Source organism: Pipistrellus hanaki (genome assembly GCF_964339955.1).
Source record: "Pipistrellus hanaki genome assembly, chromosome: 1".
Taxonomy (NCBI): Eukaryota; Metazoa; Chordata; class Mammalia; order Chiroptera; family Vespertilionidae; genus Pipistrellus; species Pipistrellus hanaki.
Window position 1 is genome coordinate 162,672,661 of NC_140503.1, and position 15,768 is coordinate 162,688,428.

General features: G+C 38.0%; 1 protein-coding gene across 2 annotated transcripts in view; it reads left to right on the top strand.

Annotated features, from left to right (window-relative positions):
* Nucleotides 1-15,768, top strand: part of PRKG2 (protein kinase cGMP-dependent 2) — an 86,713-nt gene that overhangs the window by 64,969 nt on the left and 5,976 nt on the right. For both annotated transcript variants that reach the window (XM_084882756.1, XM_084882757.1), the window contains 3 exons: nt 4,700-4,863; nt 8,458-8,580; nt 13,194-13,256. In XM_084882756.1, coding sequence (XP_084738882.1) covers nt 4,700-4,863; nt 8,458-8,580; nt 13,194-13,256 — 350 coding nt within the window. The remainder of the gene's footprint in view (nt 1-4,699; nt 4,864-8,457; nt 8,581-13,193; nt 13,257-15,768) is intronic.

Here is a 15,768-nt window from a genome sequence, read left to right on the forward strand (position 1 = left end):
TCTATCTCATCATCAATTCACTTATTATGGGAATGTTCCCTTTGAAACCTGTTCTGGTGTCACCACAGATACCCATGACCTTCCTAAATTTTAATTTTCTCTTTAATAAGAGGATAATAGTTCCTAGCTCACAAAATTGTAACACTGTTTTTTAAGAGTATAAATATATTATTTAAACTGATGTTAATAGCAATCTTTTTATTCATATTTTCTTCACCAAACATGTGTTGAACATCTGCTGTGTTACAGGCTCTGTAGGGGGTACAAAACGAGTAAGATATAATGCCTCTTCTCAAGGAAGAAGCTGGTCACGCAACCAGAGGATGCTGCCCTAAGGGTGTGATTGTGGGATATAAACAGTGTTAAAGAACCTCATGGGAGAAAGAAATTGGTTCTATAAATATTGCTCAAAGATGTGGTGGTATATCAGATGAGCCTCCGATTCCTCTCTCTCCCCGCCCCCCCAGTTTGTTCATGTGCATGCCAAGTTTCTCTTCATCTTGCCCACATTCTACTAAACACTCCAAGTATTTCAGATGAGTCACCATGCCCCCACACCGATTCCTGAAGGATTCACCTATCCCATCTCTTAGCCTCCCTCGCTCTCACTTCCATCCAGGGGAAGCCATCCACTGTTACCTGTTGGCGGGCGGGATGAACAGATTCCATTATACCCTTGTCTAGACTTGGGCAAAGTAAGTGCCCTCAAAATGCCACATAAATATATATATTTTGGAATGTTATGTCTCCATCAATCAAATATATTTTTTTGGAATGCTATGTCTCCATGAATCATCGGGCTTTATTAGACTGGTCATTTTGATTCCATTTTTTTTAAAGTGACCAGGAGAACCAATATCTGACAAATTTACTGACCCAGAGAGAAACTTCTGGGAAGAAGCTAATACTGGACACCAGCTCCAGGAAGCCACATGCTAATTTTTCTATTTCGGAAGGATGCAGTCATCATTGTAGATTTAGAAACATCTTAATACCTAGTTTCTTAAAATCTTTGGCGACTTCATGTTTTTCCAGCATACTATAAACTACCTTTAATAATGGGGATTTAATAGAGACAAGAAAAACACCTGTGTGCAGCTTCTCCGGACATTCTTCCTGAGAGCTCAGTTTTGCTAGTAGAATTTTTCAAAGGGGTATGGTTTTTCTTGTCTTCTGGAATGATTCCTTTAAAACATTAGCCCTGCCTTTCACACCCCTTCTCTTAATACTGTAATGGCCTCCTAGGGAAAATAACCTAAAGCTCTTCCTGTGGCTTACCAGTTTACTACGTATGGCCCAGCCACACTTGTCTTATCTGTCCTCAAACTTGCCATGGGTGTTCCCAAAGGCTAGGGGCTGTGCGCTAGCTCTTCCTCTGGCAGAATCACTCTTGCTCAGATTTTCACTGAGCTCTTTCCTAGTTCTCTCATATTCCTGCTCCAGTCTACTCAAAGCTACCTCCTCAGAGAAGTATTTCCTGATCACCCTATTTAAAGTACAATCCAGATTGCTTTCTGTAGCTAACACTGCTATAGGTTTCTTCATAGCATATGTCACTACTATCTGATGTTATTATGTATGGTGTTACATTTTTATGTTTGTTCTCTTTCTCTTCAATGTATGCTCAAGGTGGACTGGGGCCTTGTGTATATACTGACGCTTGCTACATAGTGGTATTCAATAAATGTTTGTTGAATGAATAAAGTAGAGATCTTACATTTCTGTTGCCCAGAAGGGGGAGGTTTAAATAAAAAGACTGAAGCTTTGTGGTGGTATCTTTGGTTGTACAAGCAGAGGTAGTGTGAATTTTTACGATCAACCGAAGGACTTGTATGAGTGCATATAAACAACCAATGGATATAAGACATGGGGAGGGCGGAGGCAGGTGAAGGCATATGTGGGGGGTTGGGGAGGCTGGGAGGACGTCAAGGGGGGAAGGAGACATATATACTACTATTTGCAATGCTTCAAACAATAAAAAAATAAAAACAAAACAAAACAACAACAAAAAAGAAACTATACAGAACTGGACATCAGAAGATCTGGGCATATTAGGCAAATCCAATATAAATAGGTCTGCATGTCAGTTTCCTCTGACTAAATATATTAAAGTTGATAAGCTCAAAGGATATAAAAAAAAGAGGTAACTTTTCATAACTCTTTGAATCTTCTTTAAAATATATTTTTATTGATTTCAGAGGGGAAGGGAGAGGAGCTGGGAGAGAGAGAAACATCAAAGATGAGAGAGAATCATTGATCGGCTGCCTCCTGCACATCTCACACTGGGGATAGAGCCTGCAACTCAGGCATGTGCCCTTGACCAGGAATCGAATCATGACCTTCTGATTCTTAGGTTGATGTTCAACCACTGAGCCATGACGGCCAGGCAAGTCTTTTTATTTTTTATTTTTTTTAAATATACTTTATTGATTTTTTTTTTTTTTTTTTTTTTTTTTTAGAGAGGAAGAGAGAGGGATAGAGAATTAGAAACATCAATGAGAGAGAATCATCAATCAGCTGCCTCTTGCACACCCCCTACTGGGGATGTGCCCACAACCAAGGTATATGACCTTGACCGGAATCGAACTCAGGACCCTTCAGTCCACAAGCCAAGGTTCTATCCATTAAGCCAAACCAGCTAGGGCAAGCCTTTAAATCTTAATGGAATTATTGCCATCACTTTGGGCCAACATGCAGATATTACAAAAGCAAAACCAGCTGTTCAAATTAAAATATACAACTTTTAGAGCTAGAAAAATTCTCCTAAATATCTAATAAACTTCCAATCTCCATAAAAGGGGAAAAAATAGCAATGAGGAAATGAGTTGAAAAGCTGTTACAAAAAAATAATGTAATATTTCCACATAGGCATACATTAAAAATGCAATTATAAGCATTACATTCTTGGCTCTTAAGGTTGAGTCTTTATAAAATTACCTAGGATTTTCATAATGGCTCTTCCTCTGAGGAATAAGTAGATATGCTAATCTCAGCTGGTTACAAATTTTAATTTCATAATATCCCCAGCCATCTCTTACAATCCTGTGAATCACTCTATGTAGCTGAAGAAAACAGCAAAAGCCCACTTCTAATTAGGTTGTTTAAATTCCCTTTTTCTAATAAGAAAATCCTTGCTATTGTGTGACAAATACTAAAAAGTGTTAGTAAAAAGGTAAATTTCTAAGATTTATGTAAGGTAAGATTTTAAATGTTGCTATTTGGATGAATAAACGAGGGCTGAATTTTATAGTTCACTGACTCAGACTTTTCTAAGGGAGGACCTATTTTGATATGCTGACCTTATTTATATAGGTTCTTAGCCAAGGTTACTGCCATACTATTGAGATAGTGTGGGTAATGAAGCTATTAAAATGTGCATCTTGAAGCACAGGTATAATTTGGGTGACTGTTTACTTGAGGGAGGTGGAGGGCAGTTTTATTAAAATAATATCTGTACGTATTGGAGATGAAAAGTATGTGCTAAATAACCCCTGTGGGAGGAAACCGACTGTTTGCTTTGCAGGGCAGGGTGTCAGTCGTGGACACTGCCCTGATTCAGTGAGTGGGGCTTCTGTCGCCCCAGCTTCCTTTCCTGTCTCTGTTCTGTGCACAAAATCCATTGAATAGAGTCTCAGAGAAGTGGAGGGGCCTATTCTGAAAAGGCAGAGGAGGGCAGCAGCCATTCATTAGCCTGGGAAAGTTTCTAATCATCAGTCAGGGCCAAGCTCCGGTGCCACCTCCTGGCATCTTCCCCAACCTTCTGCCTCATGCTCCAGATATATGATCTTTGAGCTCTCTTGTGTTTGTATAATCTTCTACTATAGCATGTATTACACGGTATAATATTAATCACATATGGGTAAGTATTCCCAACACACTGAGCTTCTCCTAGGCAACTCTGTATCTGTATGCCTATTCAAGAGCCTGTCCTATAGTGGGTGCTGGCTAAATTAATATTATATTCAGAATAAATAAGTTAATGCAGGTGCTACTCACCAGCACCACTGAAAGGGTACAGAATCCAGCCAAAGGCCAGATGGGATGATTCTGGCTTTTTCTTTCGATTGTCAAAATTGAGAGGGTACAGATATTGTGCATAATGGTTTTTAAAGACTGTCAAGAATTTTTGTGGGGAAAAAAGAATTTTAAATCCCCCTTTTTATCAACATTAATCCTTTCCCAAACTCTCGATTCTGCTATTATTTTTTCCTCTCTGATGGACTTTCAAGTCAATGGCTTCCCCCTTCTTTCCTCTTTCCAATGAATGCCACCATTGGTTTGAAAATGACTTGAGTCCTGCTTGCTCTGAGCTGTACACATGTTGTTCTGATCTCTCCTTGCTAAAGCTTTCCTCTAGGGACTACGAGTGCAGATGTGTGTGTATGAAATGCAGTCCAGTGTAATTAGATTTACACTTGGCCCTATAAAAGAATAAACAGCAGGGTCTGTGTGTGTGTGTGTGTGTGTGTGTGTGTGTGTGTGTGTGTGTGTAGGGAAGAATGAGAGAGAAAGAGGAGAGAGAGAGAGAGAGAGAGAGAGAGAGAGAGAGAGAGAGAGAGAGAGAGAGAGAGAGAGAGAGAGAATGTGTGTGTGTGTATAGGGAAGGATGAGAGTGTAGAAGATTGGGGAAGTTAAGGGGAGTCTTAAAAGGAATGTGAGTTTTATGGTCTCTGAAAATTTCCTTGACATTCTTTTCTAGGTTGACTTTGGATTTGCTAAGAAAATAGGATCTGGACAGAAAACATGGACATTCTGTGGGACCCCAGAGTATGTAGCCCCTGAAGTCATTCTCAACAAAGGCCACGACTTCAGTGTGGATTTCTGGTCCCTGGGAATCCTAGTGTATGAGCTCCTGACTGGCAAGTAAGTCCTTTCAAGTTGTGTCTGCCTCTTCTGCAAAGAAGTGCCAAAATAACTAATGATTTAAGAGCTTAACATTTTGGAATGTGATGCCTTTTCGTCTCTACATTATTTCACACATGGTATGCTTGCTAGTTTATAATATAGAGACAAGATGCAGGAAGGTAAAAAAAAAAAAAAAAGGAACACAGAATGCTATGGTTTATCTAGAACGGCAAGCCCTGTTAGTATAGATAACATATTAAATGTGTGAAGGTTTTGATAATTCAGCATAAGATTAAGAAAAGGAATTGAAGTTGTAGGCTATATTATTGTTTCATGTTGTATATTTTTGTAATTGATAAAATAGTAATCATGTTTCAATTGAATTCATTGATCAATTAAACCAAATTTAGCCATGTTCTTCTATCTTACCAATAAATTATTAACCAGAAATGCTAAGAGAAAGCTACATTGCTGGAATTAAATTTCATTCCCCTTGTCATCTGCTTTCTAGAGGTGCTAATTAACAAAGACATGACAGAGCAGGGGTCTTAGCAGTTAAAATTGAATTGTCATTCCCAAAGAGATTAAGGGGGTATATTAATGAATCCAAGATTCCAAATATTCAACATGCACACACACATATTTATATGTACACATGCGCACCCACATACATATATAGGCTATATGTAATATCAACTCATATTTGTAAAATAATTTAGTTTACAGAGCACTTACCTGTGTGAAAACTTGCATGGAAGGTAAAGCAGGACTCTTTATCACCATTTTACAATTTAAATTTTGATTATTTTATGATTTAGATATTATAGATTAGAACACCAGGGCAGTGAGCTATCTGCCTAAGATTGGGGATTTCATCCCAGATCTTCTGACTAAATGTGATGCATTTTTCATTACATACATGTCATGCAGTATCCTGCATGGACATACCTACCAGATTTGGATCAGTTATCTTTCTAATTCTGTACCTCCACTGTTCATTTACTGATTTGATCATCCTTATAAACATTTATAAGCAAATATTCTCAGCCTTAATTTCAGGGAGGATTTGCATGTGGAATGTCATAAGAAAATACCAGAATGATGGGAGTTCGTCTCAACACATATTTTACAAAAAGAGTTTTACAGAATTTTCTTGAACTTTTTACATTACAAATTTTAATGTCCAGTTACCTATGACTATATTCTATATCCTTGTCAACATGCATTGAGCAAACGGATATGAAAGATTATATTATCTGTAATAAATTTCAAATATTAATTGCTTAAAATTTTGAAGGAAAGAAGGGAAGAATATTCAGATAGTCATTCAGAGAGAAAGTTGCTTAAGGTCTTGAAAAACAAGTAATTCTATTTCATGAATTTGTTTTCTCATCCATGAAAAATTTGTTAGCTGCATTTCTAAGAGACACATGATATTTCCCTTACGTCACTGAAGAATAAACATTTCAATCTTCACAAACTGGGATAAATTGTTAAAGGTGAAGGAAAATAAAATGAGGGAATAAAGAAGAGGGGAGGAAATCCCAGTAATTTGGAGTTGCTAAAGTGCCTTGAGCTGTCATAAAAAAAAGTTGGTAAATGTTTTCAGGGTAGAGCACAAGAAAAATTAATTTTATATGCCCTGAATTCTAGAGTCAGGAGGTAAATGAAAAAAATCCAATATATTATAGTTGTAAATATATAAACGAGTTGAAAATATTATAGCCATGTTTTTGCTTCCTACCTCCTTTTCTTTTCCTTTCTTTTTAAAAATAATATATTTTATTGATTTTTTTTTACAAGAGAGGAAGAGAGAGGGACAGAGAGTTAGAAACATCAATGAGAGAGAATCATCAATCAGCTGCCTCTTGCACATCCCCTTCTGGGGATGTGCCTGCAACCAAGGTACATGCCCTTGACTGGAATTGAACCTGGGACCTTTCAGTCCGCAGGCCGACGCTCTATCCACTGAGCCAAACCGGTTTTGGCACCTACTTTTCTTTATGAGTGAAACAGATTGTTAAAAATTAGCACACTGACCTTATTACAAGTTTATTACACAGAGTGGAGACTCTCAACATCAAAGAGTTCTCAAGCATGACTGAGAAACAGCAAGCAGTTCATGAACATCATCTTTCTTTTTCAAATATTAAAGGGCACAGTAGAATAGATTATGAAGTGTTTATTAAAGAAAAGTGTATGCATTAAAATGGTATTCAAATTCAATTCCCAGTTCTTTCTTTCTCATCTTAGCAACTCTTCCTTTGAAATACTCTCCTCACAGGACCTCTCTCTCTCCCATTTCTTTCCCATACTTGTGGCTCCATCTCAGTTTCGTTACTGGGTCCCCTTCATCATCCTGACTTCTAAGTATTGGGCCACCTCTCGTTTTGATCTCTCTTCCATCTGGGTGATCACCAAGCTCCACAATTCTAAATACTGAATGGTAACTTCTCAGAATCATACCTCCAGCTCTAACCTCTTCCATGAATGTCAGACTCAGAAATTTAGCTGCCTGCTTAGCATCTCTATTTTATGTCGAAACATAACTCTTCATTCCTCCTAATGTGCTCTGCACCCCTACACACTATCCCAATCATTCTTTTCTGAGTCAATATAGCTTCATTCCATAGGTCAAAACACTTGGCCATCATTCCCAAATCCTTTCTTTCTATCTTACACCATATTCACCTATCAGCCAATCCTGTTTGCTTTGCTGTCTAAATAAATCCAGAATCCAGCCACATCTCATCACCTTCACCACTACCATCCTAGTCCAGGCGGCCAGGCCTGCCTTCCTCCACCACTATCACCATCACAGTTTATACTCCACACATGAAAGAAAGAAAGAAAGAAAGAAAGAAAGAAAGAAAGAAAGAAAGAAAGAAAGAAAGAAAGAAAGAAAGAAAGAAAGAAAGAAAGAGAAAGCAAGCTTACCATGGCTGCTGTAAATTAGATCATTTGACTCACAACATATCCCAGGTCCTTATCATAGCCCAGTAGACCTATATAACATTGTGACAGTCTCCTAAATTCCTTTCTCCTGCTTATTCTCTCCACTGGCAACACTGCCCTCCTCATGGCTCCAAGAACAACCCATACCCATCCTGACTCATGGCCTTTGTATTGCTGTCTTGGAATTTTCTGACCACTGCTAAAGGTGTAGTTCATTCACTCCTTCTCTTCATTCATACTTCTGCTCCACTGTCACACTGTCAACTTATGAGACACTTCTCTGTCGTCCCCCACTTTTTCTTTTTAGTGACTATCAACAGGTGAGCAATTACTTGTATGTGTAATTTGTTAAGTGATGTGAAATTGATGAAATTATTTTCTACCATTTCTCCAGACTTGTCATAGAGCAACTATTGCAAGAGAAAGTAGGAAGAAGGAAAGGAGGGAGGGAGAGAAGAAGGGAGGGAGAGAGGGAAGGAAGGAGGGAGGGAGGGGGGGAGGGAGGGAGGGAGGGAGGGAGGGAGAAAATGGAAGGAGGGAGGAAAGGATAGAGGGTTAAGGGAGGGAGGGAATAGTGAAGGGTGGGATTGAAGAAAGTCTTGGTTGTACATGTATCTCAGAACCTGGTCCTAGTGTCCTATTTTGTCTTTTCTCTAGCCCACCATTTTCTGGGACTGACCAAATGATGACCTACAATTTGATCCTCAAAGGAATTGAAAAAATGGATTTTTCCAGAAAAATAACTAGAAAACCTGAGGATTTGATTAGGAGGCTTTGCAGGTGAGAATGACACTAGTAGAAACCTCTTATTCCTGGGAAAGTGTGAAGATTTCTTATTTTTGTCTCTGCACATTTTAAGTTAGGTATATGTTTACTTTCTGTACATTTCTTTGTAGTTAAATCATAATTAAGGAAAATTCAGTGTTGCAGTCTATACTGGAAGTTTAAATTTACCTTATGTTAAAGAATCACAGAGATTTAAAATTTTCAGGTTACTTCAGGAGTCATTCTTATCTGTTAGAGCAAAATGGAACCACTAACCTTAGATAATAAAAGAGTAATCCTATATAATAAAAAGGTAATATGCAAATTGACTAACACTCCAATACACAAGATGGCTGCCCCACGTGGTCAAAGATGGCTGCCCCATCTGGACACAAGATGGCCACCACAAGATGGGCAGCAGGGGAAGGCAGTTGTATGCGATCAGGCCAGCAGCAGAGGGCAGTTGGGAGGGGCCAGGCCTGTAAGGGAGGGCAGATGGTGGTGAAGAGGTCTGCAGGAGAGGACAGTTAAGGGTGACCGGGCTGGCAGAGGAAAGCAGTTGGGGGTGACCGGGCCTGTAGGGAAAGATAATTTGGGGAGACCCATGCCTGCATGGGAAAGCAGTTGGGGACAACCAGGCCTGCAGGGGAGGGCACTTGGGGGTGACCAGGTTGGCAGGGGACCAGTTAGGCATTAATCAGGCTGGCAGGGGGATGGTTAGGGGTGATCAGGCTGGTAGGCAGAAGTGGTTAGGGAAAATCAGGCAGGCAGGCAGATTAGCAGTTGAGAGCCAGCAGTCCTGGATTGTGAGAGGGATGTCTGACTGCCTGTTTAGGCCCAATCCTGGGATTGGGCCTAAAAGGGGAGTCGGGCATCACTTGAGGGATTCCAGATTGGAGAAGGTGCATACTAGGCTGAGGGACAGCCCCCTCCCCCCCAACACCCGTGCGTGAATTTTGTGTATCGGGCTTCTAGCTAATTTATAATATTGTTATTTTGAGAGAAAAACCAATGGTAATTTTTAAGGGTTACTATATGCGCTCTTTTAATTTTTATTTTTTTTTACAAAGCACTCTTCTAGCCTTATTTTATTATTATTTTTATTGAGATATAATGGGCATATAATATTATATTGGTTTTTCATGTACAATGTAATGACTTGATATTCATAAACATTGCAGAATGATTATCATAGTAAGTTTAGTTATCATCTGTCACCATACAGTTATAAAAAAAAAATTTTCTCTCTTGGAATGAGAACTTTTAAGATTTACTCTCTTGACAACTTTTAAATATTGGCTACAATATTATTAACCATAATCACCATGGTGTAAATTATATCATCATAACTTATTTATTTTATAACTGGAAATTTGGACTTGATCTCATTCACCCATTTTGTCCACCTCTACCCCACTCTCCACTGGCAACTTCTATTTTGTTCTCTAAATCTATGAATTTTGTTTTGTTGGTTTATTTGTTTTATTTTTAGATTCCACATATTAGTTATGTCCTACAGTACTTATTTCACTTAGCATAATACCTTCAAGGTTCATCCATGTTGTAAATGGCAAGATTTCTTTTTTTTCTTTTTTTTTCTGCCTAAGTAGTATTCCATTATATATATCTTCTCTATCCGCTATCCATTGATGAACATCACATTTTCTTTGTCTACTCATCCACTGATGGACTCTTAGGTTGATTTTATAACTTGGTTATTATCTATATGAATGAAAGGCTATGTGACCGTCCATAGATCCATCCGACCGATGGGTACATATGGTGTGCATTAGCAATTTAAAAATAAATGTTGAATTGTGCATGTGTGATGCATATAAAGTTCTCACTGGTGCCAATTGCACGTGTTTTACTTTTATAATACTATATTATATATACTATTTTGACATGTAATATTTTGCAATAATGTAATTTTTGCATGAATCTTTCTTCTAATTAATTTCCTTTCAATGTGCACAAATCTATGCACCGGGACATTAGTAAATAATATTACTGTATAGTGAACATAGGAGGCATCTGTGATTTTGAATGAGTGTTTTTATTTTCTTTGGATAAATACCTAGAAGTAGAATTGTTGGATCATATTATTATTCTATTTTTAATTTTTGAGGAACCACCATACTGTTCTCCATAGTGGTTATACCAATTTATATTTCTAACAGCAATGTGCAAGGGTTCTCTTATCTCTATTTCCTTGCCAACACGTTATTTGTAGACTTTTTGATAATAGGCATTCTATCAGGTATAAATGAAATTTCACTGTGGTTTTGATTTGCATATCTCTGATGGGTAATTATGTTGAACACCTTTTTTAGGTACCAGTTGGCCATCTGTAGGTCTTTATTTGAAAAACATCTATTTAGATTTTCTGCCCATTTTTAGTTGCTTTTTCTTTTGCTATCAAGTTGTATGATTACTTTATACATTTTGGATATTAACTCCTGATTTTTAAATAATTTCTTTCATTCTGTAGGTTGTATTTTCATTTTGTTGATGGTTTCCTTTGCTATGTAAACACTTTTTATTTTTATGTAGTTCCATTTATTTATTTTTGGTTTTGTTGCCTTTGCTTTCAGAGTCAGATCCAAAAAATCATTACCAAGAGATTACTGCCTACTGTGTTTTTTAAAGGAGTTTTAGGATTACAGCTTTTATATTCAAATCTTTAATCCATTTAGAGATATCTCTCTGTGTGTTTGTGTGTGGTGAAAGATAGTATTCTTTTGCATGTGGCTGTCGAGTTTTCCCAACATCATTATTAAAGAGACTATCTTTTCACCATAGTATATTCTTGCCTCCTTTGTCATAAATTAATTGTTCATATGTACATGTGCCTATTTCTTGGCTCTCTATTCTGTTCCGTTGATCTATGTGTCTGTTTTTATGCCACTATCACACTGTTTTGATTAATGTAGCTTTGCAATATAGTTTGGTGGAGTTATTAGGGTTTTCTACACATAAAATAATGTCATCTGTGAATAATAACTGTTTGACTTCTCCCTTACCAGTGTGGAGGTCTTTTGTTTTTCTTTTCTAATCACTCTAGTACTTCTAATGCTATCCTATATAATTAAAGAGTAATATGTAAATTAGCCATCACTCCATGACAAAAATGGCAGTGCTCATACCAGATGCTGGCAGCATTGCCCCGGCAATGGGAACCCAACATATGCTTCTTGGCGGAGGAGGGAGAGGTGGGGTCTGGCCAGAGGACTGGGAGCTGGACTCTGAGCTTGCACACCAGTGGCAGCGCGAGCTCTATGTCAAAGCCATGGCCGCGAGGCAGGAGGAAAGGGGCCTCTGGGGTTAGAGCAGAGTCTGCATGCCCAGAAACCACATCCTGGCCTGCCTTGCAGCGGGAGGCAAGGGTCCTGTGGAGCCCCCGAGCTCAGCATCCCTGCGGCGAGAAGGGGGGAGGGGAGTGGGGGGCCCAGGAAAATGGATCTTTCCAATTCCTGATGCTGACAGAGTCCTGTGGATACCGGGGTCCTCCACCTGCAGTCTCCAGTCACAGACTGGAAGCCCTCTGCCAGCAGTCTAGACAAGACTAGCATGGCGCCTCCGGGGGGCGGGGGGAGGATTGTCCAGTGGGCCCACTATAGACATTAAATCACTGCCTCTGATGCTGCTCCCCCACCCCACACACACTCGCAAGTAGTATGGTCCAAAGGGGTGACTTCTGAGGCATGGCTCCCATGGCAGCTGATGCTCACCATGCCAGGTGAGGAAGGCAGACCTGAAAGCCCAAGTCCCTGAGTACCCGAGCTGCAGGGTGTCCTGGGCCGGGGCCCTGAGGAGGCCCCAGGACAAGCATCTTCCCAGAGGTTGTGTGGAAGGAGGGGAAGAACCTCTGGCTAGGTGAGGCCGGGGTGAGGAACTGTTCAGCTAGCTTTTAGGTCTTTTTCAGGGAGAATTGTTCCATATGTAGATAGTTGTAGATTCGGTGAGTTCATGGGAAGAGTTGAGTTTAGTGCAGAAGTTCTTCCTGCACCACCAACTTGGACTGCGGCCCTGGCCTTATTTTCAGTTACTCCCAAATTTCTATCTACCATTAAAAATAATCTATTGGGGAACAGAAGAGTTATATAATTTTGTTTGAATTTTACTTTGTTGCTGTTTCCCCCCTCCACCCCTGCACAGTTGAACTTAAAAAGCATGAAAATTTAATAAATACAGAACATGAAATCTAGCTGTGGGTTGCCAACAGAAATTTCTGCATGCTTCCAGCTGAGGTGTAAATGATTCTCTAAAGCTTTATCTGATTTTCTCAGCAGAGTTGGTAAAATAGCCCCCTCCTGTTCTTTTACATATTCATTTATAGTGCATTTAAAGCACTAGTAGATCTATATAGATAGAAATATAGATATGTACATAAAGATATAAGGATAGATATATGTTTATGTTATTATTATAGGTATAGATGTAGATATATTCCTAACTCTAACTTGACAGTAGCTCCCCTAGAGTATGTGCCTCTTTCCCCCCTCTACCCAGATGCCTCGTCTATGAATATTGTTGAATGCGTTAATGAAATAATAAAGAAATGTTAAATTTTAAAATTTACTCAATCATAACTTTTATTAACCATCTTTTAACAATTATTATTTTAGGCAAAATCCAACAGAAAGGCTTGGAAATCTGAAGAATGGAATCAATGACATTAAGAAACACAGGTACATAGTTACTTCTTTGCTCAGAAAAAAATATAGAAATTTATAGAAAACTGTGCTAATCTTGAAGCTTCTCTCAGTAAGCTACAAGGGTTCCTTTACATACTCTCAGTTTTTCTTTTTTGGCACTTTAATTGTGTTTTACTAGATGCAGTCACAATAATCACTCTCAAAATGATTTCTCTAATGCTGGAAATTTATATCATAAGCTTAAAACAAGATATAAAATCACATCCTCAAGTTATAGCAACTTAGTTTTTTATCTACTGCAATCTTTATTTTAATTTTAAAATCAGCTTAGATTCTGTAAATGAATTATTCTAATTTTCACATTTGATTTGTAATTAAAATAAAATATAGTTATTGTGGATATTCAAGAGAATGGGTCAGCTAAATTAACCATTAAGCAATACTGCATTTCAGTTTTATTAATTTTATACATTTATTTTAAATGTCATTTTCCTTTGACCATCTTTCCAAATTTTGAAGCCTCATGTTGTGTTTTACTTTTTGGGTAAAGTACATTGATTTCCCAAAAACAATATTTTGACCTTATGTAGTAATCTCACATGGACCTTTTCAGTTCTGTGAATTTCGAAATCTCTCCTTTAGAACCATAGCCGAAGCCGGTTTGGCTCAGTGGTAGACCGTCAGTCTGCGGACTGAAAGGTCCCAGGTTCGATTCCGGTCAGGGGCATGTACCTTGGTTGCGGGCACATCCCCGGTGGGGGGTGTGCAGGAGGCAGCTGGTCGATGTTTCTCTCTCAGCGACGTTTCTAGCTCTCTATCTCTCTCCCTTCCTCTCTGTAAAAAATCAATAAAATATATTTAAAAAAAAAAAAAAAAAAAAGAACCATAGAGAACTTCCATGAGATAGCCTTTCTTAACTGGTTATATATGTGGAAGATCAAGCCTTTCAGATTTTTGTTTCAAATCCATGCCTTGCTAAATTCTCTAGTCCTCAAGATGTTTTAATTTTGCTTATGATTTACAGATATAATACATCACCTATTGCTAGTACAAAAAATAAATATGAGAATTTCATTATTGAAAACCTTTGAACACACTGATGTGTTCACTTTCAGAAATGAAAAAACCTCTCAATATTACATTCCTCTCTGGATATTCTTACTGAATAATTAGGGCATATCAACACTGTGTGAAAATAAAGGGGAAATGCTGCTGGATAAAAACACTATTCATTTTTCTAACATTGATGATGCAGCTGCCAACTCTGCTCTATCTATTCATGAACTTTCTTGAAAAAATGCCATGTATTCAACATTGTAAAGAGGGAGGGAGGAAGGGAGAGAAGGAGGGGAGGGAGGGAGGGAAGGAGGGAGGGAGGGAGGGAGGAACATTTGTGGATTTTATAGACATTAAAATGTTTAGAGTATTTTGTTGTTCTTTAGATTACCTTTGGATTACCTTCAGTGTAATGTTTATTACTTGTCTTAGATTCCAATGTACCATTTTCATACAAGCTATTACCACAACTTTCTATCGCATTATAACATGACACATGGAACACATCATTCATATGGAACAAACAAATGTTCTGCCAATTAAAGTTTTCCTTTCAATATATTTCCCCTAGTTATTTGATTAAAAAAGCATCTTCATGTTTTTCTTTTTTTCTTTGGGATAATTGGGGAACAGAGTGATAGAATTGTTAATAGATTTCAGGGTTTTTGTTTGTTTGTTTGTTTGTTTGTTTTTTAATTTACCTGAGGCTCATTTAAATGTAGCGTCAAATTGTGATTGAACACACATGCTAATTGATGCCAGAGCATTTTCTCACCTTAGCATAGTAATGAAGAGTTTTCAATTTTTTCATTGTATGGATTAATTTGCTCTCTTTTTAAGAGGCAGAATTTTTTTTTTTTTTTTTTTTTTTTTTTTTTTTGCCACATATCTGTATAGTCAGAGAACAATGTGTAGGGTAGAGTGCACTAGTAAGATGTATCAGATTTACACAGTGCCTTATGGTAAGCCCAGAGGGGCAAAAGAAACCACAAAAAAACCACATACACACCCCACCTTATTTTATTCTACTTTCATAGTGTGTGTGTGTTTTTTAAGATATAAAGTTGGGGGAGGGAGTCCTGAAAAATAGATCTCTCTCTGCCTTCAAATAGCAGTAGTAGTCTAAAATCTTCCACAAGTCCCCAAAGTATATAGCTTCTCTACCCAGTTTATTATTCTCAATATTTAAAAAAAAAAACTTTCTAAAATTTGCCATCAGATTTTTCCATTCTTCTCCAAAGTAAAACTTTTATCATTTTCTTGGAGAACTATTCATTTTCAATTTGTATTTAAAAACAATGCAGTATGTTTGCCCATTGTCTTTAATCATCTTTCTTAAAAATAAAGTTTCTCCCTTCCCTGTTTATGAGCTAACCCATTAAACTAGGCACCAATTATGCCTCCCGACACTTCTCTGAGAAAAGAGATAATATACTTGTAGGGTACAATTAAATCTTTCCCGTTGGTAGAGGAATAATTTGTTTTGAGT